Source organism: Azolla caroliniana, unplaced genomic scaffold (genome assembly GCF_043228905.1).
Source record: "Azolla caroliniana isolate FFs.n. ecotype wild unplaced genomic scaffold, voAzoCaro1.0.p SCAF_7, whole genome shotgun sequence".
In the NCBI taxonomy this organism is placed as follows: Eukaryota; Viridiplantae; Streptophyta; class Polypodiopsida; order Salviniales; family Salviniaceae; genus Azolla; species Azolla caroliniana.
Window position 1 is genome coordinate 3,598,353 of NW_028230442.1, and position 22,332 is coordinate 3,620,684.

At 41.3% G+C, this 22,332-nt stretch overlaps 3 protein-coding genes across 3 annotated transcripts; 1 reads left to right on the forward strand and 2 right to left on the reverse strand.

Moving 5' to 3' along the window:
* Positions 1-188: 188 nt before the first annotated feature.
* LOC147861591 (pentatricopeptide repeat-containing protein At2g13600-like) lies at positions 189-2,675 on the forward strand. The gene is made up of 6 exons (XM_087322411.1): positions 189-509; positions 599-1,625; positions 1,850-1,857; positions 1,996-2,076; positions 2,159-2,275; positions 2,604-2,675. The coding sequence occupies exons 1-6, from the start codon at positions 189-191 to the stop codon at positions 2,673-2,675; spliced, it is 1,626 nt and encodes a 541-aa protein (XP_087178537.1).
* Positions 2,676-3,334: 659 nt separating this feature from the next.
* On the reverse strand, positions 3,335-7,286 carry LOC147861592 (pentatricopeptide repeat-containing protein At5g27110-like). Its single transcript, XM_087322409.1, has one exon. It carries the CDS (start codon positions 6,607-6,609, stop codon positions 3,676-3,678), a length of 2,934 nt encoding a protein of 977 aa, XP_087178535.1. The 5' UTR covers positions 6,610-7,286; the 3' UTR covers positions 3,335-3,675.
* Positions 7,287-11,893: 4,607 nt separating this feature from the next.
* On the reverse strand, positions 11,894-15,884 carry LOC147861593 (cysteine synthase-like). Its single transcript, XM_087322137.1, has 10 exons — positions 15,481-15,884; positions 13,967-14,076; positions 13,839-13,896; positions 13,468-13,731; positions 13,073-13,210; positions 12,919-12,970; positions 12,752-12,831; positions 12,538-12,597; positions 12,375-12,455; positions 11,894-12,226 (listed from the first exon to the last, which is right to left on the reverse strand). The coding sequence occupies exons 1-10, from the start codon at positions 15,730-15,732 to the stop codon at positions 12,134-12,136; spliced, it is 1,188 nt and encodes a 395-aa protein (XP_087178263.1). The 5' UTR covers positions 15,733-15,884; the 3' UTR covers positions 11,894-12,133.
* Between the last annotated feature and the right edge of the window lie 6,448 nt (positions 15,885-22,332).

Below are 22,332 nucleotides of genomic sequence, written 5' to 3' on the forward strand. Positions count from 1 at the left end.
GGCAGTTCTAAAATGTAGAATACGTGTAGAATACTTCAAAGTATTCTAAAACGTACTCTAAACGTAGAATATGCGTTTTTTAACAACTATGCAGAACATTGATCAACAAGGGAGAAGCAATACATTAGGAGGTTTGAAAGAAGGGTCTATTGAAGAAAAATGTACGATTGGGCACTGCTTTGGGGAACATGTATGGAAAATGTGGTATGCTTGAAAAGGCACTTGAGGTCTTTAATGCAATTTCGGTTCCAGATACTATCTCTTGGAGAGCACTCATTTCTGCATATGTTCAACATGGGCTCAATAATGAAGCATTAACTTTTTATGAACAAATGCGAGATGAGAGACTCTCCAGATGCAGTTACTTTTGGTTGCACTTTGAAAGCTTGTGGAAGCATAGGATCCATAGAGAGGGGAGAAAGATTCATGCAGAGGTCCGTGAACGTGGATGTTTGAAGAATGATATTCAAGTTGGCACAGCATTAGTGGATATGTATGCTAAATGTGGGGTGATTTCGAAAGCACAAGTTGTGTTTGATGAGCTTCCGATGAGAGAGATTTGGTTGCTTGGACTGCTCTCATTGCTGGGTATGTTCAGAAAGGGCTCGGTAAGGAAACCCTAAATTGCTTTAGTCATATGCAAGAGGATGGAATTGCACCTGATGCCTTCACTTTCCCTTGCATTTTGAAAGCTTGTGCTATCACAGGATCATCTGATAAAGGAGAACATATACATGTTGAGGTTGATAGGTTGGGCTTATTGAGAGAAGACATTGTGCTAGGAAATGCGATAATTGATATGTATATCAAATGTGGCATGCTAGCAAAAGCCAAGGAAGTGTTGTATAAACTTCCAATGCGAGATCCTGTATCATGGACGGCATTGATTGCTGGGTATGCACAACATGACCTTGGCCGTGAGGCTTTGACATTCTTTGAACAGATGAGAAAAGAGGGACTCTACCCAGACCCATTTACTTTTGCTTGTGTTTTGAAAGCTTGTGGCAGCGTAGGATTATCTAAGAAGCGCGAAGAGATACATGCGGATGTCAGAAAGAAAGGGCTGTTGAAAACAGATAGTATGCTTGGAAATATACTGATTGACATGTATATTAAATGTAGAATGATTGAAAAAGCACAAGAAGTGTTTGATGAGCTACCAATACATGATGCTGGTTCATGGACTACACTAATGGCTGGATATGCTCAACTTGGTAAAATCAACAGGATTTATGCTATCTTCAGCAAAATGATAGCAAAAGGTATTGTTCCAGATGGGATCACATTTGTTATTCTGTTGTCAGCATGCAGTCATGGGGGTTTACTAGATGAATTGAAAAATTACTTCAACATTATGAAAGTTTTCTACCATTTTCCTCCAACTTTAGAACACTACACTTGCATGGTCGATCTTTTCAGCCGTGCAGGGTGCTTTGAGAATGCTATATGCGTGTTTCATCAGGCTGAGATATCTAATTGTATTCAGTTATGGTTCTCTCTCTTGAGTGCATGTCAAAAATGGAGAAATTTTGATCTTAGGAGATGGGCCTTTGAATGTTCCATACAACTGGATGAAGATAATGCTGCAGCATATGTGTGCATGAGTAATATATATGCAGATACAGGCATGTATAGAGAAGAAGATCAATTTGAAAGTTTAGGGACAAAAAAAGGCAGTGGATGATGTGTTACTGGAGTGAAGTGGAAAAGTGCTTTTCTCTGATATGGAGGAAAAACTTGAAGACAATTGTAAGATGTGCTATGTTGGCACATTGGTCATTTATTCACCATGCACATGCCAGGATAGATAGGCATCTGATTTAAGATCAACAAATTGTACTTTTTCAAGGATTGAAAGTATGTCTATAAGGATCTTTCTTAAGAATATGAAAATCCGAAATGCTCACAAGTTCAGGTTCATTGGGTTTCTTAGTTTGTCCTCACCATTGGCTGTGTCTAAGATTATAATTCAAAACTTTATACCAGTGGTTCTAGAATTACCCATTAGAGGCATTAAGAAGCTTATATATTTTGGCAAATTTGGAGCTCTGCACAGACAATGAATCATCCTTAATTGTAGACAATGATTTGTCTGGCATGTACTCAAGATCTGGATTTCCTTTTTAGATTCTTTTTCCCCTGTTGCTATTTTATACAGCATGTTATATTGATGAAGCTCATCTACCAAGATTTTTGTGTTCTTTTATCTCCATGCTTGTCATCTGGATGCATTGCAGGAAATTGCATCTTGTTTTATGTAGAGGAGCTTAACACGGTAAGGTATTCAGTCTTGATGGAGGAGATACAAACATCTATTGAGTGGCTCTTGACTTTACATATGTACTGTATTCCGGCTGCCTTGTCACAGCTCTTTATCCATCACATGCTTCTTCATGAGAGGAAGATTGACCACCTCCTAGTCCATTATTTACAGTTGGTAGTTGGTACTATCATTTTGTCAGAAGGTGATGTAAACCCACTTTTTCATGAAACAACCACCATGTACAACCGCAGCAGACTCATGACTTCTGCATGGCATGGAAAGAGTTCCCTGTTGGAACCTTCTTCCACACATTAAAGTTATGTGCTTATTATGCATGCAGATGGGAACAAAAGTGAAATTCAAGGCCTTCTTCCTCAGATACAATGCAGAATTTAAGGCCTTGGTGGATTAAGGGCCGCATGAGTAGGGTCCTGAGCAACATCAAAGCTAGTTTCACCCATTAGCAAACGTGCTTTACTTGCTTGGGAGACCATTCCAATCCAGTCCAAGATGGAGATCATTCCAATGGCAATATGCATAAAACATTGCCTGTATAAGTTCAAGTAGACCCAGATGTCAAAATTACCCAAAAATGGCATAATCTTGATACTACATTGCATTGAAATGCAATTATCCCAAATAACTTTGATAGGAGGTACATTCATATAAATCTCTCAATGTGCCAATATAAAATTTAATTGAAGGTTAGGATGCCATATATATGTGGTTGGATTCATAGAGGCAGACAAATTATCAGAGCTTTTTCTTCACAACTATTGCTACACATGGGATCTGAAGCTCTCCCAAGGATTTATCTATCCAAATAGATGTGACAATCACTATATTTTATTTTTTCTCTTTTACAAAATAAGAGTCTGAACCCTTTGGTCAAGTCATGAAACTTACATGACATATATTCAACCATTTTATACATCACCTAACATTTCACATAGAAGAGCAATTGTCCTACCACTCTTGGTTAGAAACTTATTAGGTCACTCCTAATCCTAAATACCAAAGTTTATGGGATGCACACAATGGTTTTTCGATGACATGTTCTTACAACTTCAAGGACAAAAGTTCCTTTTCTTCACCTTCCAAGAATGATATGTGCACTAGCAATATGCCTCTCCATTCTGCATCTGGCATACTAGTTACTTCACCATTTTACATCTAGCTTGGCATGTGCAATGACACTATAGGTTGCATCTGTAGTACCTTGCATTTTCTTGTTATCAAGCTAATTGGAGGGAGTTGTCAAGTACATACCATAGAGCTAGGCAACTAAGAAGTGCCAGAATTTTGATTCTGAAGACAAATGTTTTTCATTCAAACATTCAGTAACACAAGGGTTACCAAATCTGCCAAAACTGTCAATGGATTTGATGGAAATAGTACAAATAGAATGGAAACTAATATATGGAACAACATTCTCCCAAAGGCAATGATTCTGGATACAACTCATCTAGAATGGCCAATGTATCACTTTTCTCTGGTTTTGCACTAGAGTCTGTAGATGGATATGAATCTCCATAGATATCAGACATTAGCACATACCATGAACCCTCATTTGGTTTACGATCCAGAAGCTCTTGAAAGCACTTATTTGCAAGTTTTCTACTGCCATGGATCCTGCAATTAGCAAGCAAAGACGTCCATGAAATAATATCTGGGACCATTGGCATTGTATGAAGAAGATCCATGGCTTCAAGCAAACATCCACCTCGTCCGAGAATATCACCCAGGCAGCTATAGTGATTCACATTGGGAAACAATTCATGCTCTAAAGTCATCAATTTGAAGTATTTAAGTCCCTCTATCAAGAGTCCAGAGTGGCTACATGCAGATAGTATGTTTGTGAAGATGAATTGAGGTGCTTTCAAGCCTTGCTTTTGCATATTCTTAAAGCATTGATCCACCTCGTTGCATTTGTCATTCCAAATGAAGCCTGACATCATTGCACTCCATGATACCATATCCTGAGTTCCCAAGGAAGTAAATATATTACGAGCCTCATGTAGTTTTCCACATTTTGCATACATATCAATCATAGTATTCCCCAGTAACACATCTGTTTCATACCCACTTTCAATAATATGTACATGGATAACTTGCCCTTCGTCAATCGCTCCTATGAGGGCACATGCTTGTAGGGAGGACAGGAATACTGGTTTGTTAGGAATAATATTATCACGCTGCATTTTCTTGTAGAGATCTAAGGCTATAAGCCCATTATTCTGCATGGTATAGCCTGCAATCAAGGCACCCCATGACATGACACTGCTGTCAGAAAAACTGTTGAACACTTTTTCTGCCTCCTCGATGAGTCCACACTTTGCATACATATCCACAAGAGTGTTCAGAACAATACTAGTAAGAGCTCCGCTTCTAACAGCCCTATCATGTAACAATCTACCTTCTTCTATAGCTCCCATAATGCTGCATGCACCTAATGCACATGAAAAGGTTACTTCATTCGACTGTATATTTTGTTGCTGCATTTCTTCAAATAGTTTGAGAGCAATATATCCCTTTCCTTGTAATACATACCCAGAAATCATAGCTCCCCAGGATACAATATTACTCTTGGGCAGACCGTCGAAAACTTTGTGAGCCTCCTTGATACTCCCACATTTGGCATACATATCAATAAGGGTGTTTTTAATTACTTCTTCTACTTCCCATTCACCTCTCACAATCTCATCATGAATATACCTCCCTTTCTTGAGTGCTTTCATATCCCTGCAGATTTTCAACATACTTACAAGGATGCTTGTACTTGGTGATTCATTATGAAATGCCTTTTCGAAGAGCTGAAAAGCTCTATCACCAACATTATTATGGTTTGTGTATGCTTCAAAAATTATGTTGTAAGAATCTATGTTTTTGTTTGGAAGTTTCTCAAATATATTGATTGCATCATATAATTCGTTAAGTTTGCTGTACATTTCAATTATTGCATTTACAACTACCACATCAACATCCAAACCAACTTCAATCATATGTTGATTTATTAATTTGCCTTCCAAAAGTGCTCCAAACCTTCTACAAGCCTTCAAGGTTAACAAAAATATGCCTTTATCGGGCAGTATACACTCATTCATTTCTCCGTAGAGATGAAGGGCATCAGGATCATGTCCATGCTGTACATATCCTGAAATCAGGGCACCCCATGCCACCTCATCTCTTTCTGATATCATGTTGAACACAATATACGCACTTTCAAAGTCTCCACATTTAGCATACATGTCGATGAGACTATTTCCAACAGTTTTCTGTGATTCTAGATGCATTCTGATAGTCATATCATGCATCAATAATCCATATTTGATATTACCAACTCCAGCACAAGCTTTTAGAATGCAAATGACGATTGCCCTGTCAGCCTGTATTGGAATTCTCTGCATCTTCTCAAACAACTCGAAACTATTTACAAAGCAACCATTCTTTACATATCCAGCAATCAAGGAAGACCACAATACTACATCTTCATTTGGCAGAGCATCAAATATTCTGTGTGCCTCCTGGAGACTTCCACATTTTCCATACATGTCGACAAGCACGCTTGCTAACTGTGCATCCATTTCCAGCCCTTCTCGTAACATATAATAGTGTATTTGTCTTCCATGTGCTAGAAAGCTAGTAATTGTGCATGCTTTGAGTGCAGATATATATATGACTTTACTTTTTCTTATAGTTGTTGCATGCATTCTCTCCAAAAGTTCAAGTGCAATCATGCCATACTCATGCTGGACATATCCTGTGAGCATTGCACCCCATGACACTGAATCTTTATCTGGTAACATGTCAAAAACACATCTTGATTCCTGTACACTTCCACATTTTGCATACATGTCTATGAGCGTGTTACTCAAAGTCAAATGCCTTGCAAACCCACTTCTAATAATGTCATCATGTACAGCCCTTCCTTTGCCCACTGATCCAATACCATAGAATGCCTTCAAGACACATAAAAATGTAACTACCGAAGGTTCAATGCCTTTCCTTCTCATGCTATTATACATGTCAAATGTAGTATCAATGTTTCCAAGCTTTGCATGGGCAGATATAATGGCATTCCATGCGTAAGCATCTTGTCTCCTAACCTTATGAAATGCTTCATTAGCAGAAGTCAAGCTACCACATGCTGCAAACATTCGGATAATGTGGTTATGGATGATGGGAATCAATGTCAAGCCATCGTTTGAGAGGATAGAGTAGATTTCTTGGGCAGAAACCAAGTCTTTCCTCTTTGAACAGCTTTGAATCAGTTCCAAAGCTGTGTGTTGGGGAATGGCAATCCCTTGCTTTTGCATGAAGGACACTTTTTGAAGTGATTTGTCCATTACTGACAAAACAGGCCATGGATCTTAAGAGAAACATGATAATATGGACAATAAAGACTCTGTAACCCCCAAAATACATGGCATTCTCCATAGATCAGCATCAAACTACAGAGATTATCCATCCTTGATAAAACATGCCATGGATCTTAAAAGAACTGTGCTCATATCGACTAGAGAAGTTTTGCAACCCCCAAAATACACAGCATTGTCTACAAACCAGCATAAACAAGGCAGGTTTAGGTCACTTTCTAAACTGAATTGTCCATTCTTGGCGAAACACGCCATAGATCTTACACGAACCATGCTTTTATTGACAGTAAAGGTTTTGCAATCGCCAAAATGCACGAGCTTTTGCATGAAACGGCATTAAAATGAAGCTCATATTGAAAAAATGAGGCTATGAAATCCCCAAAAAATGCATGAGCCTTGAAATTGATCGATATTAACTAAGCATATGTAGGCCACTTTCTGAAGTGGATGGATGATGGAAAAACAATTCTTACAATGCTTATTGGAAGAAAAGAGACTGAAACCACCTACAACCAACTAAAGTTTCTGCTGGTTGGCATAATACTAAGCAGATTTATACCACTTTTTGGAGCAAACGGACAATTAGTGAACAAACACATGCCATAAGAGAACCATAAGTCGTATTCACAATAGAAGCCCTAACCACCCCCCCACCCCCCCAAATGAATGATATTCCCCATTAATCAGAACAAAAATTTGGAAGACTTACCTCTCACCTTATTTCACATCATAAAAAATCTACGTCTTCATATATGCATTCGCAGCAACCATCCACAACATAGATCTTTCCCGTGGAACACGACAATGCAGAGAAAAGTGGTAATGTGAAGAACATGTGAGAATCTCTGAAGATGTGCAGAAGCTACATATGTATATACGCACTACATACTAGGTGGTTCCCGGGTCTGGATGAAGAGAACGACTGAAACTACCAGAGTTTTCGGTATACTTGACGATCAGAAAGTTTGCTTTCATATCTTGAAAACGATCGCCGCCTACTCAGCACATCAGAAACAGATTACTGATCGATCTGATGGCCCTACTTATATTACACCATTAACCGATTCCTCTAGTTTACCTCGTCTCTGCAGACTGCCACCTGCTTCTCATCGGTTTCACCACTCACCCTATGTAAGCTGAGCTAGTGACCCCTCACTTTATCACTGGACACCCACCAATGACCATCAATGGAGGTCATTTCCTAGTCCACCAGTGCACTCAAGGCTCCCTAGTAGAAGTAGGGTAATATAATAGACAGACAGACAAATAGATAGATAGATAGATAGATAGAGAAGGGTAATAGAGAGAGAGAGAGAGAGCAATGGATGTAGCTTAGTTGGCAATGGTAAGTAAGGTTGCCCAATTGAGACCAGGTGGTCATCGATTCAGCCCCTACGGTTCCACAGACTGACATCTAGTGAAATAAGAGATATCTATGGAGTATAATAGAGAGGTGAGAAAATTGGGTTTCAACCCCAAGGTATATAGTGTGTTGGACTCTAGTAGTGTAACGACTTACCACTAGGGCGAACTATTTACAATAGAGAGAGAGAGAGAGAGAGAGAGAGAGAGAGAGAGAGAGAGAGAGAGAGAGAGAATTAGAATTTTTATCGTCCATAAAGAGGCCAATTTTGAGCTATGGGACCAGAGTATACATGTGTTCTTGATATGTGTCTCCTTCTTAAGAACTAAGAAGGGGTATTCATACATTGAAGCACAAAGTCTCTATGTGTGAATAAAGCATACACATATGAGCTCAACCTTCTTGGTGGTGTCTTTAGTATGGCACTTAAGTTATCACTCCCTCTTAGTATGTCAGCATATCTTGAACGAATTGGACTATATGTCGAGCATGTAAAGAGAGAGAGATAGATAGATAGATAGATTATATTATCGTCTTCGGAGGTCAAATATGACCTATGAGACCAAAAATATTACATTTCACGTGATACGTGTGAAAGTGAGTAGTGACTCTCAATGTTCAAGGACTTTACCAATGAATGTTGCAATCGAGAGTGCACATTGTGGTTGTGAGAGAAATTCATGCAAAGATTGGGCTCGATCGAAGAGATGTGGAAGCATGGTCGAATATGATCAAAGGTAGAGCATTGTATCAAAGTGTGATACTCAGACTCACGAACTTGTTTAGGGCAAAGTGTGCATAGCCGACCACTCTCATCACTTGTGCCCCAACGCCCTGTTTCACTTTATATGTTATGTGTGCAATGGCACTGTATGGATTAAAGCAAGCACCACATGCTTCTTTTGCACATTCACTTGGAGGAGAGTCCACATAGGTTCATTAAATGTCATTATAGCATGTATCATTTGGAAGTAGTTATCGAACATTTGGCAAAGTTTAACCCGTTGTTATTTGAGGACTCGACACTGAGTTTTTTCTCAATATGTTCAAAATGGTTCAAATGATGAGATGGAGAAATTGTTCCAATTTTTGCAATGTGGGGTACTGCAACACAATTGGAATATGCGTAATGCTTTCATGTTTGATAATAGACAATGGGGTGAAAGCCTATATGAAGAAGTTGAAAGTTATTATTCTTTGGAATTTCAACATGTTAGGGCATGTGGGGGTCGTTTCCTCAAGTGCATATTCTGGTTTTCTAGTGGCATTAATATAAGGGAAAAGTACCAGGATACCCCTGGAAGTTCATCTATTTACCAAAATGCCCCTGGAAGTTCCAAATTTACCAAACTACCCTTATGTCCAAAAAAATACACTTTATAAAGTAAGTACAAAGGACCCAAAGAATCTCTTAAGTAAAGAAATTTGTGTTTTAAGGGTATTCTGGTAAATAGGGCATGTAGATTTAAGTGTATAATTACTTTATAAAGTGTATTTTTTTGGACATAGGGGTAGTTTGGTAAATTTGGAACTTCTAGGGGCATTCTGGTAAATAGATGAACTTCCAAGGGTATCCTGGTACTTTTCCCTTAATATAATTGTGTGCTTTTACAGAGAGAGAGAGAGAGAGAGAGAGAGAGAGAGAGAGCTCAGATGGATGTAGCTTAGTTGGTAAGGTTGCCTAATGGAGACCAGGTTGTCATGGGTTTAACCCCTACATTCCACAATGGCATCTAGTGAAATAAGAGATATATATGGTGTAATAGAGAGGTGAGAAGTTTCGAACCCAAAATGTAATGCTAATAGTGTAAAACTTACCACTAGGGTAAGCTAATTATAATAAAAGAGATTGGGAAAGACCCTCTAATGTGAATGGGACATTTGTTCCTTTTTATCTTATTTGTATTTTTTAGGGAAAAGTACCAGGATACCCCTGGAAGTTCGTCTATTTACCAGGGGCATTCTGGTAAATAGACGAACTTCCAGGGGTATCCTGGTACTTTTCCCTATTTTTTAACTTAGTAACATTTATTTTAGCTTATTGTTCTCAAAGACTAGTGTCTAGACATAATATGTAAACTCTTGTTTGGTCTTAGGCCATTTTGGCCGCATAAAATATGTCAATATAATATCTCTCTCCTAATTATAAGTTAGCAACTTCCATTGTATTATCAATAACATGTACTTAATTAAGCATGGAATCAAGGAAACTTAAATGAGTTGGTGATTTCTTGTTCCATTTGTTCTTCTATCGGGCACATGGGAAATCTGGTAGAATCTCTTGTTGTTTAAGTAACGAGTCTTTTCTTTACTATGTGATTATATCAAGTTTATATCATGGCATAACTTGGAGCAAGCCACAAAATCTCCATGGAGTCTTGAAAATAAACTATTGAGTAACAACACCCCCTATCTTATGAATACATCACTTGGATCATGCATTCAAGTTCTACATACAACTATTAACAAACAAATTTGCCTTTTTCCAATCCCAAATTTGTGTAAGCTTCATTCTTGGCCCAAACGTTACGATAATGCAAGCAAATACATCGAATGCAATTAGGATGAACCTTTTCAACATGGTTATCCTCAAGAAGACAAGTGGGCAAATCTACACATAAACTATTAGATGGAAGGATATTGTGCGAGGATAAGTTATGACTAGAATCATAACGGTCAGTTATGGCTATGACAACTTCTCATTGGCAGAAACTTGACTCTATTGCCACCATTGAGTGTGGCCCATTTTGGTATTGGTGGTCAAACACAACATAAATATATTAGCATCTGAATTGAGTCCCTTCTTGTTCAAGCACCCACATCTGACAATTTACCCTTTATATGATAAAGAATTCATACCATGTGTACATCTTGCATGATCGTGCATGGTATACGTCTGATTTTTCATTTATCAATGTAATGTTGAAATGTGTTGCAAATACACAAGTCTTTATTGGACTAGTAGGTTAAGAATGAGTTCCCAAATCTCCTTTAGAAGGTTAAAAATACATGTTTAGGAATTCATTACAATGGAGTTGAGAAAGTTTGTAAATCAAAATTGAAGAGTAAACTTATAAAGAAAGACGCTTTTGTAAATCAAACCTTTACACAAGTCTTCATAACATTAAAAGGTTATAAACAAGTTTTCCTAAGCCTTCATTGCATTAGAGGATGGGTGTGGATAGACTCTCTTGTTAGGCCATTAATCTCTCAAGAAATGTGCAATGCCATAATATGAGGATTGTAACATAGAATGATAGTGATTGTATTTGATAGTTTGAGAAAGGTATTTTGAATTTATCATATGATTTACCAATGCCTAGGCATCAAAGTTTTGATATTTCATCATCTTTTTTATGCTAGTTAAATATTCAATGTTCATGACTAGCCCTCTCATTCATTGCCCTCGATTAAACACAGGAAAAGTTTGAATACTAGCATGGTCCTCTCAAAGAGCTCTTTTAAAGTTGAGACCCACCAATGGATGCACACAACAATATGAGTTGAGTTATGTCAGAGCGGGAGTTACTTTTCTTAAAATGCTTAGTATTTTGTCTGCACAATAATGTTGGTCCTAGGACATAGTTTTGACCTAAGAACTTGGTCCAGCATTTGACAGAGATGTTCAAAGAATTTGGAAAGCTGTCTCCAGGGAGCAATGAATCCTTAAACTCACAAAAACTTTGAAATTGACAGTTCAGAACATTAATATGCTCTAAAACAAGTCAAATAGTCCTACATGAATCTTACAATTTTGTTGCATTTTCTAATAATTCCCTGTTCGTTTTTCATGCATGAAAAGCTAACTTGGCTGATACGTGAAGAAATGTTTTCGCAATCACCACTTCAGAATTTACTTGATGAGAGACGTATATTCTATATCGCAATAAGTAAAAACAAGAGGAAAAGTCCAATCTTAGGCTATATTATGTAACAGATTATAGCAAATACATAATAACAAGTTACACCATTTTCAAGCATGCTATTTAGGAATGATCAAAATGTCCCCAATATAGCAATGATCAAAATCATGTGGTGACTGAGTCGTCCTCCATGCACAGGATACTCGAGAAACTTATGATATTTTGAGAAAAACAAAGATTTTAAACCTCATGTGGTGACTTTAAACCTCTAAGCTTCTGGTTGTAATTTTTCTGCTTCTTCACGGACAGATTGGAACAAAACTGTAGACAGATATCGCTCACCAAAACTGGGAAAAATAACCTGTCCATGAAAAATAAAATTTATAAGAGAAGCTCATCCTATTTAGGAATAATCGATTATCCAGTCCACTTAACAGGCTGAGTGGCCAAATCACTCTCTTGACACAAACACCATACATCATCTATACATATATGAGTTTACTACTTACTACAATGAGCTTTCCAGCATTCTCTGGTCGTTTTGCAACACGAGTGGCAGCCACTGTAGCTGCTCCAGAGGAAATGCCAACCTACATAAATGCAACAAAAAGATTTCTTAAATATAGTCATATCTTACGATTTGTAATGAAACAAAGGCTTTTTTATGTTTACCAACAAGCCTTCTTTAAGTGCAAGTTGTTTTGCCATTTCAATAGCTTCATTGCTAGAAACCTACAGAAAAAGTGAGGAAAATTCTTAGAAAGTTATCAGAATCAGATAGGTAGACATACAGAAACATGCATATTTTCATTTGAAACTGATAGACCAATGTTTCACCTGAATTAACCTTTCTAGAAATAAATCTCGTTTTCTCTTTTAAACTCACCTGTAAGACCTCATCAAGAATATCTACATCCAAAATGCCTGGAATAAAGCCTGCACCAATTCCCTGAATCTTATGCGCTCCTTCAATTTCATCAAACAGTATTTGTCAGCAGAAGACAAGCATATGGAATAGATAATCCAAATTCATTTCTGCAATGGTTCTTCCACCTGGTTTTCCACCAGATAGAACGCTGCTCTCTGCTGGTTCCACGCCGATGATCTTTTTATTAACATAAGAAAAGGTCAATGGGCATATATATACTTGTGAAATTTGTGATATACTAATCCATAAACACTATTATAACATTCACTATATACTCACTTTAATACTAGGTTTCTGACCCTTGAGGAAGCGGCCTGCCCCAGTTACTGTGCCACCTGTGCCTATACCAGAGATTAAGATATCAATTTTCCCAGCAGTGTCTTCCCATATCTCTGGCCCAGTTGTCTCAAAATGCACCTGGAGAATGTTTTCAAAATAATAAGGAATCTTGACACAAGCTTTTCAAAACAAAAAGAAGCACATCATAACAAGTGGTAAACTTTAAATTCCCAAAACCGCCTTGGTCTACTCCCAAACGAGGATGAGAAAAAGTTGAGAAAAAAGCTATAATTGCTCCAATTGCTAATAGTATTGTTCCACCGTTTAGATGTGATTGGGGAATATAGAAAACAATCAAGAATATTTTGACGCTTTTCACACATCATAATAATAACCTTTGGATTTGCTGGATTTTCAAATTGCTGAAGCATGTATGCATTAGGCGTTTTGTTTAAAATCTCTTCTGCCTTCTGAACAGCACCCTTCATGCCTCTTGCAGGGTCAGTAAGTACTAATTCTGCACCAAAAGCTTTGAGAAGCACTCTTCGCTCTAGACTCATTGATGCGGGCATTGTGAGGATCAACTTATAGCCTCTAGAAGCAGCGATGAAGGCCAAACCTATGCCCGTATTACCACTGGTAGGCTCAACTAAAATGCTCTGCAAAGATAAATAACAAATGTTGTTTGGAACAATAAGTCAAGGTTATCCCTCCCATTATTTTCCATAACCTTCCCTTTCATCTTTACTGAGTAATACCTACTAACCTTTCCAGGGGTAATCAGTCCCTTTGATTCTGCATCATCAATCATACTTTTCCCAATCCTGCAAGCCAAGAGTAAGAATTAAAAGAGAACAATTGCAATACAAGCAAATACTGTGGTTCAATTAGGACCTGTCTTTCACACTAGAGCAGGGTTCCATAGACTCAAGCTTAGCTGCGATAAAGCCACCACATCCTTCTGTCACTTTGTTCAGGTAGACCATAGGAGTCTTACCTATTAACTGCACACAGAACCCAGATAGTCCAATAATGCTCTTGAGATACAGTGAAGGTAAATTTAAAAGATCTGCATTAAAATTTAATAATGCACACGTAGAAATGGGGAGCAGAAATTAATTCATATCCAAATTTCATTAGCATAACATTCATTCAAATATGTAATTTATTTAATCACAATTCAACAAAAGATTTTACAAAAATATGATTTGTTATAGCAGTCATATTTCTGTAGAGTCTCTACCTTACAAGGTCCTCAATACACAAGGTCTACATGTGATGGAGCACTCTTACAGATATGTATTTACATTCAAATGAACATTCTCTTGACCTTATTTTTGTGTGCATGTTTCAGGAAGGTTAGCTTTGCAAGATTTGGATTGCACCGTTGAGAGTGCAGCCAATGGATCTTTCTCAATCAATACGTCAAAAACACATATAAAATTTTAAATTCCCGACCGTGGAACTTGTGGCCTTCAATTGTCGCCTAAGACAACTGCATATTGCCTGTTCAAATTTTGCCTGCTTTCAAATCTCATACAGAATATTTGTGTCTTAAAATGTAATTCCTGCTGTCCATGGATTTGGAGGCACATAACTATCAATATTGTCAAAATGACACCGTTGAGAGTGCAGCCAATGGATCTTTCTCATGAAGATCAGCAATATAAAATGTTGATTTGCATGCCCTCCACTTAAGAAAACTTCTAATAAGAGAAACATGGGGCGAGTTGTGCTGATGGCTAATTCATTTCGCATATAAGTCTAGCACAGCTGACAAAATAAACCATAATCTAAATGGAAATTGCAGATTTGGATAGCTTGCGAATACGAAAGTAAGGAGCACATCAAGAAAAGCAATTTTAAATAGCGAATCCATTAATTTTCGCAATGAGAGCAATGTTATTTCAGAAACATCTATGAGCGTGAAATCAATCTATCCTTGCAACAAGAGAGAGATAGAGAGACGATGGTTAGACTTGAATTACCTAAGGAAAACCTTCGAATGCAATTAATCTACTTTTTTTTAAAACAAAATCATTTCCAAAGCACCTTTCAGACTGCAAGAAATCTATCTTTTGAGCATTATATTTCTTCAAAGTGCCATTGTAAGTTCAATCATCTGATCATTTCAGAAAATTATTGCTTTGGAAAAACATTTGAGAGTGAATTCAATGGATACTTTGAGACTAAAATACTTTGGAAACGCCTTTGATAGTAGGATCGATAAAAATTTTGAGAAAACATACCTCGAGAAAATGCCTAAATGATACTTTAAGAACAATAGCATTTCAAATGGAAATCGATCAATTTTATTTCCTACCAACCTTAGTTGCCAAGGAACTTTACGAGTAGTACTGAAATCAAAGAACAAAATTGACTTCAGAAACAGGACGAAGGAATGGAACCTGAGTGACATCTTCAGCAATGTTGACGGTTTCCAGGGCGGTTTCGGATCCAGAAACGTCCAAAGAAACGGCACATCGAATGGAGGAAGACGGGGATCGATCTGATCGAGACAGAAGAAGAGGACGAGAGAGCTCATGAGAGCTTGAGAAACTCGCAGAACGGGGGCATAAAAGCGAAGAAGAAGAAGAAGAAGAAGTTGAAGTTGAAGAAAGATAAGGAAGCTTGAAGAAGCAAGAAGAAACGGCAGCCATTACTTCTGAGACGCAGCTCCTATCCGTCTGTCTCCTTCCTTCTCTTCCTCTCAAACTTTACCCTAACCTGCGCAATTCTACTACGTACAGACAAATCGCGATGGTCTTCTTTCCCTTTTCTCTTCCCTTTCTTCTTTCATCTCCTCTTTCTTTCCTTATAGCGGCTCTGAAATTGGCCACATACATAGTTCTGCTTATATTTATCCGAATTTACAAAACTATGCTTCTCTTATGTGTATAGTATATACACCGGTACACTCTCTCTCTTTGCATGTTTTAGTCCTAATTAAGATTAAGCCCTAATTAGCATATCGTAAGAATGAACATTAGCAGGACATTCTTCTAATCACTCCGATTATTTCTGTGATTTCTCTGTGTGTGTGTGTGTGTGTGTGCATGTTTTGGTCCTAATTAAGAGAATGCCCTGATTGACACATCAGAAGCATGAAGATTAGCGAGACTCGCTTCTAATCACTCCAATTAGATGCAGACCTCTTGATCGCCTGAATTAAGAGGTGCTAGAATTCCTAATGCGAGTCTCCATCTTGTGATTAAGAGATTCCTTGTTTATATTTATGAGGCATCTGGAAGTTTCCCAAATTTCTTGTGATTTGCCATTTTTTTCTTCCTATGTCTTGTGTTGAGGATTTCCAAGGAATGAATGTCAACATTGATCCAAGCCACTAGTTTACCGTATACACAATGAGTAATCCAACCAAAGTTGACAACCATCCAACTTCCTTTGCTAGCAAACGAAAACTTTTATAGCGGTCCCATGTAAAGGAATTAAATAACCATTGGTCCTCCACATCATTATTCGCTATAGCTATCGATAGGATAATAGACATTAGTGATGGGTATCTTTTCCTTTCCGGGTAGGGCATACCTGAAGGAGGAAAAGCTCGTGAAAATACACACACACACACACACACACACACACACACACATACATTGAACCTAGTCTATAAACTTAGACATTCCAAATTTGAGCAAAAAACCCAAAAAGCGTCAAAATTGGAGTAATCACATGCAAACGTGGAGAATTTACTTTGAAATGGATAAAAAAAGAGCAATTTGCCCACAAATTTGAGGGTGCAAGTCCATGTTTTAATATTGTGGTGTGCATGTGTTCTTTGTGATAAAAAAGATCAATCGCTCTTGTGGACTGAGGACCACCTGGACTTGGTTGAGGTGGGGGACAGGAGGGCTATCGTGTCAAAGGGGGATCGGGGAAACTCGTGGGACAAGAAGTTAGTGGGCAACCTAAGGTGAGGGGGAAGAGGTGGATGCTTGGACGTGGGGGGACTGGTACCCCGCTTCTCCACCAATATGTGAAATGCACATAAGAGATCAAAACCAACCTAGTTAGCTTCTTACATACTCAATTTATAGTTCATACAAAGGTACCCATTTGGGTTGACTTAGCTAAAAAGGGTGTTGAGAATCAAGCTCAACTTGGTCTAGTGTGTGAACTCACCTTGAGAGTGAATAGACACTCCAACGATCAAGAGTCGCCATTAAGTCACCTCTTTGTATTCTAGCATTTAGTATGAGTCATAGAATCATATTCTATGACACATAACTTATGAGCTTTCACATTCCCCATGCTCCATGAGCCTTGTAGTTAATGAAGAGAGCGGGTGACTACATAAAGCACCCTCCTCCCACCTTGTATAGTGTTGAGTCTTTCTCCTTTGTCAATATACTTTTACCTTGCGTATTCTTTGTGTTTAACTCCCTCTCTCTCTCTCTCTCTCTCTCTCTCTCTTACACACACACATAACGCACATCTCTTCCGCTTCACAAGAATCCATGTCTTGATTCTTTACATGGTATAAGAGCGATTTGGTAGCTCGATCTAGCCCATTCACCTCATTGTGATCGTGTGTTGTGCTCCACGCCGATGACCAAGAACCGGCTCATCGCTATCGTAGCTTCGCTACATAGCACGCATTCGAAGAGAGAAGAAGGAGAAGAAGAAGAATCGACACAATGAATACTCAAATGGGGAGCGCTCTCCCTACCGAGAAGTTGGATCGAAACAACTTTGCATCTTGGGAGTACAAGATGCACCAATACCTTGTCGGACAAGGCTATTGAGCTACATCAAAGGAGCGCATGAAGATCGACCCGCCGAAGCGGTGTCGTGAAGAAAACCGTCCAGAGGTGGAATTGGGGCACCAAGGCGTGGAACCGGCTCTTCACGCACGTGCGCGCCAAGTTGTACATAGAGGCGAATTAGGTACCTAGGGGGGGGGGCGTCGAAGCGGTTAGAGACGGTAGGTAGAAATTTAATGCGGAACGGCTCCTTCTGGACCTATAAAAGGAGGAGGACGAGGAAGAAGAAAGGATCGCGCGCAGAGAGGACGAAGTGCTGTCGGCGGATTTTGGACGCTTCCCTCTCTGTTCTCCCTCCCCTTTTGTTCCATAGGTTTTCCTGTGCAGGGTTTCGAGGAGGCTCGCGCTGTTTCGAGGAACGCCCGAGAGCTTCCGGCAGCACCTCCGACCTGCTCCCTTTTGTGCTTCGCAGCGAACAGGCACCGACATCTGTTCGCCGGCCTGTTCGAGTGTAACCGTCCCGTGCCCCATCGCGGGTTGTAGCCTCTTGATCGGATATTTGCTCATATATATATTTACATATTCATTTGATCGCGTCTACCTGTGTCGGCGTCTATTCGCGTTCTCTGTGTTGAAGGGCCGTGTCCCTGCGTATCCCCGGTCCTGCGTAACCGGTCCTCTTCTCTTTCTCCACCCTCGCTTGCTCTTCGGTTCAAGACCCCCGCGGTCCCGTCTCGTTTCTATACGCACTTGCGAAATAACGCGACAGCGGCTCCTGGATACGCGACATGGGAGCAAGCCGCAAGCCGCAAGCCGCGTGATGTATTGTTTGGCGACATGTGTTCACGACCACATGCTCGGTTACATTCGCGAAGCCAAGACGCCGAAGGAAGCGTGGGAAAATCTACGAAAGATTTTCGCCGCCAACACAACCGCGAGGAAGCTTCAACTCTGCCAAGAGTTGAACAACATTCAACAAAGGGACATGTCCATCACGACATACACCTTGAAGATCAAGGAGCTTTGCGATTCGCTTGGCTCAATAAGCGTAAATATCGATGATGATGAGATGGTTCAAATATGCCTCGGCGGCCTCGCACCACGGTTCGGCGCGATGCGAACCGCCGTTCTAGCACGGGAGAAATCTCCCTCTTTTTTCGAGCTCCAATCAATGCTATTGGTCGAAGAAAACCACGTGCGTACAATGAGCAATGAGTCAGAAGGCCACATGCTCTACACGCAATCAAACGGAGGAAGAGGACGCGGACGAGCGAGAGGCCGATTCGGCCAAGGACAAGGCGGACGAGGTCCGACCTACGACAACATCTCCAAATTTCGGTCGCAAAAAGGAAGCCAACGAGGAACCTTCGCAAGAAGGGGGAGCTTCCACTCCGGCCCGAGCCGTCAAAACGCAACCGAATGCGGATATTGCAGAAAGCTCGGCCACCACGAAGAAGAGTGCCGAAAGAAGATGCGTGAATCGGCTTCCACAAGCCGACAACTCACAAATTACATGCACAATTCCAACTACGAAGATCGTGGCAGAATGTATGCACACAACTTCGACCGTGGCGGAACGTACAGGCACAACTCCGACTATGAAGATTGTAGCGGAATGTATGCACACAACTTCGACCGTAGCGGAATGTTCATGATGAACCATAGAGCAAACTCTATGTCGGCCGCTACCTCAACTAGTGCCTCCGGTCTGGAAGACGTATGGTTCGTTGATTTCGGTGCCTCGAACCATATGACATCGCATCAAGAATGGTTCCGAGAACTTCGAGAGCCGGACCGACCCGGCTATGTCGAAACTGGAGACGACACTACGCACCCGATTCGGCACATCGGCAATGTTTTGTTCGGAAAAGAAGGTAAGCAAAATTACATTAAAAATGTCTTGCATGTACCGACCATTACGAAGAGTTTGGTCTCCGTCGGTCAAATTGTAGAGCAAGGGATACAAGTTTGATTTAATCAAGGCGGTTGCTTCATCGAAAAAGAGGGCCGACTCATCGCACGAGGACGAAGAGAGGGCCGAATGTTCATTCTCGATTCACGCGAGATGAAATCCGCCATGTTCGCGAAAAACACGAAAGCCGACTCCGACATAGAGCTATGGCACAAGCGAATCGGCCACATCAACCTCAACAAACTCAAAGCAATGAAATCGAAAGGAGTCGTCATCGGACTCCCGACATTCAAAGAGAAGGAGATTGAAGGTGTATGCGAAGCGTGCCAATTTGGCAAGCAACACCGACACCCATTCCCGAAAGAGTGGAATGTGAGCAAAGGTCTACTCGATGTAGTCCATTCCGACGTATGGGGACCGGCGCAAACGGCTACATTCGGCGGATGCTGATATTACGTGCTTTTCATCGACGACTTCTCTAGGCACACTTGGATCTACCCGATGCGGCAAAAGAGCGAAGTGTTCGGACACTTCCAAAATTTCAAGAATGAAGTCGAGAAAGCCACGGGCCGACATGTACGTTGTCTTCGATTGGATGGCGGCAAGGAGTACTTCTCAGACAACTTCACGGCGTATCTCCGAAAGGAAGGAATTCGGCGAGAATTGACTTGCCGACACACTTCGCAACAAAACGGGGTAGTCAAGCGCAAAAATCAGCACATCCTCGAAGTAGCGCAGGCCATGATGAACGAGAAGCATATGCCCAAGTCATATTGGGCCGAAGCTGCAAATACGGCCGTCTACCTAATGAACCGGTGTCGTGAAGAAAACCGTCCCTTGGCGAGTACGAAGGTATATCCGGGGGTAGTTAGATTCGGTAGGTAGGAAGTAAAGGAGGGAGACGGCTCCCTTCTTAATGCTATAAAGGAGAGGGAGACGCAGGGAGAAAGGGGCGCGCATTTAGGAGGACGAAGTGCTGTCGGACCGGAACCGAACGCTTCTCCTCTGTCTGTTCTCTGTTGTTCTTCTCTGCAGGTTTCGGGAGGCTCGCGCTGCTTCGAGGAATGCCCGTGTGCTTCCGGCAGCACCTCCATCCTATCCCCATTTCGTGCGCAGACGAACATGCATCAGCATCTGTTCGCCGGCCTGTTCGGTTGTAGCCGCTCGCGTGTTTTGATGTGTACTTGTTATTCGTTAATTTACAAACACTTGTGTCTCCCTGTCTCTGTGTCCATTCGCGTCCTCTGTGTTGACGGGCCACGCCCCTGTGTTTCTTTGCTCATACGTGACCGGGCGTCTCTCTCCTTCTCTTTCCCCTTCTATCACCTGCTCTTCGGTTCAAGACCCCGGTGGTCCCGCCTCGTTTTCCCATGCACGCGCGTAGTAACGCGACATCTTTGGTGAACCCGACGTGAAGCAGGCGGCAGAGGAGTAGAAGATGAGGGGGTCGAATCTTGCAGAGGCCATGGCTTCGGCCGTGGACCGGATAGTGAGCGCGCGTGAGGGCACCGACGCCCTTGACAGGGCTATTGAGGTGATCGTCGGTATGATCGGCCGGTTCAGTGGAAAGGATGCCACGAGTTATTTGGCGTCCTACCGGGCGGAGATGTTGATGAGGGATATTCCGGAAGAGAGGCGTCTTGCCGGATTCCCTCGAGTGGCGATGCCGGGCATCCATGCGGAGGTGCTCGAGGTCCGGGCGGAGAGCCGGACCTGGGAAGTGTTCAAAGGACGGCTCCTGGAGAAATACGGGCTGGATGACGCGCTTCGACTTTCGAAGCAGAGCTTCATGGAATGGGTGGAGTCCCCCAACAAAGGAAGAAATGCGTTGGTACTCCTCTGGGAGTTTGAGGAACGCTTTGCGTGCCTTTCGGCGCTCGATCGGACTGTTCTGGACACAAGTCGTGTCCTATTGTTTGTCAAGTCGGTTGACACACGGGATCGGGGGCAAGTTGGCTCCTTACTGGAAACCGAAGACGGGCTGACGACCGACTGGGCCGCAGTAAAGAGAGTCTGCGGCCGTTTTGACAAACGGTGGGAGTGGGCTGATACAGAGGCGACCGGGACGGGACCTGTCGTAGCAAGGAAGCTCGAACCGATACCGCAGGTACGAAGGGAAGAGACCCGGGAGTGGCTCGAAACCGGTTCGTCTTCGACCGGCGTGATCAGAGGCTCGTCCGGGGGAACAGCTCTGGAGGAGTTGACACGAGCGGTAAAGGATCTCCAGATCGCCCAGGCTCGGAGGGAAGGCGGCGATGATGAGTTCGGCTACCGAGTGTGGGACCTGGTCGACAAGAAGGTATTCCGGAGTCGAGATATTATCTTCATGGAGGACAAGACGCTCGCCGACTGGGAGTCGGAGAAGAAGATAATGAACTCCGAGTCGACCGGTAAGGATCGATTCTACGATGAGCAGACCCAACCGGCAAGAGACCGGTTAGCACTCGAGGAACGACGGCAATCGCGGCAAGTGAAGAAGAGTTGATGCTCATATATAGTGAGGAAAAGAAAAGTCGACTCATATAGACAAGCTTTTTTTAGGGGGAAAAGGCAAGCAATCCTAAACCTATAAATAAGAGCCTATTTTAGTGAAGAAGGGGGGGAGGGAGAAGGAACACGGAAGCTCTACT

Excerpts from the sequence above, each read along its gene's own strand:
- LOC147861591 (XM_087322411.1), top strand. The coding sequence starts at position 189 with ATGTATGGAAAATGTGGTATGCTTGAAAAGGCACTTGAGGTCTTTAAT. Across the intron at positions 2,077-2,158 it reads ACAATGAATCATCCTTAATT|CATGTTATATTGATGAAGCT; the intron begins GTAGACAATGAT and ends TATTTTATACAG. Across the intron at positions 2,276-2,603 it reads ATGTAGAGGAGCTTAACACG|ATGGGAACAAAAGTGAAATT; the intron begins GTAAGGTATTCA and ends TTATGCATGCAG.
- LOC147861592 (XM_087322409.1), bottom strand. The coding sequence starts at position 6,609 with ATGGACAAATCACTTCAAAAAGTGTCCTTCATGCAAAAGCAAGGGATT.
- LOC147861593 (XM_087322137.1), bottom strand. The coding sequence starts at position 15,732 with ATGGCTGCCGTTTCTTCTTGCTTCTTCAAGCTTCCTTATCTTTCTTCA. Across the intron at positions 14,077-15,480 it reads TTGCTGAAGATGTCACTCAG|TTAATAGGTAAGACTCCTAT; the intron begins GTTCCATTCCTT and ends TTCTGTGTGCAG. Across the intron at positions 12,598-12,751 it reads TTCTTGATGAGGTCTTACAG|GTTTCTAGCAATGAAGCTAT; the intron begins GTGAGTTTAAAA and ends CTTTTTCTGTAG.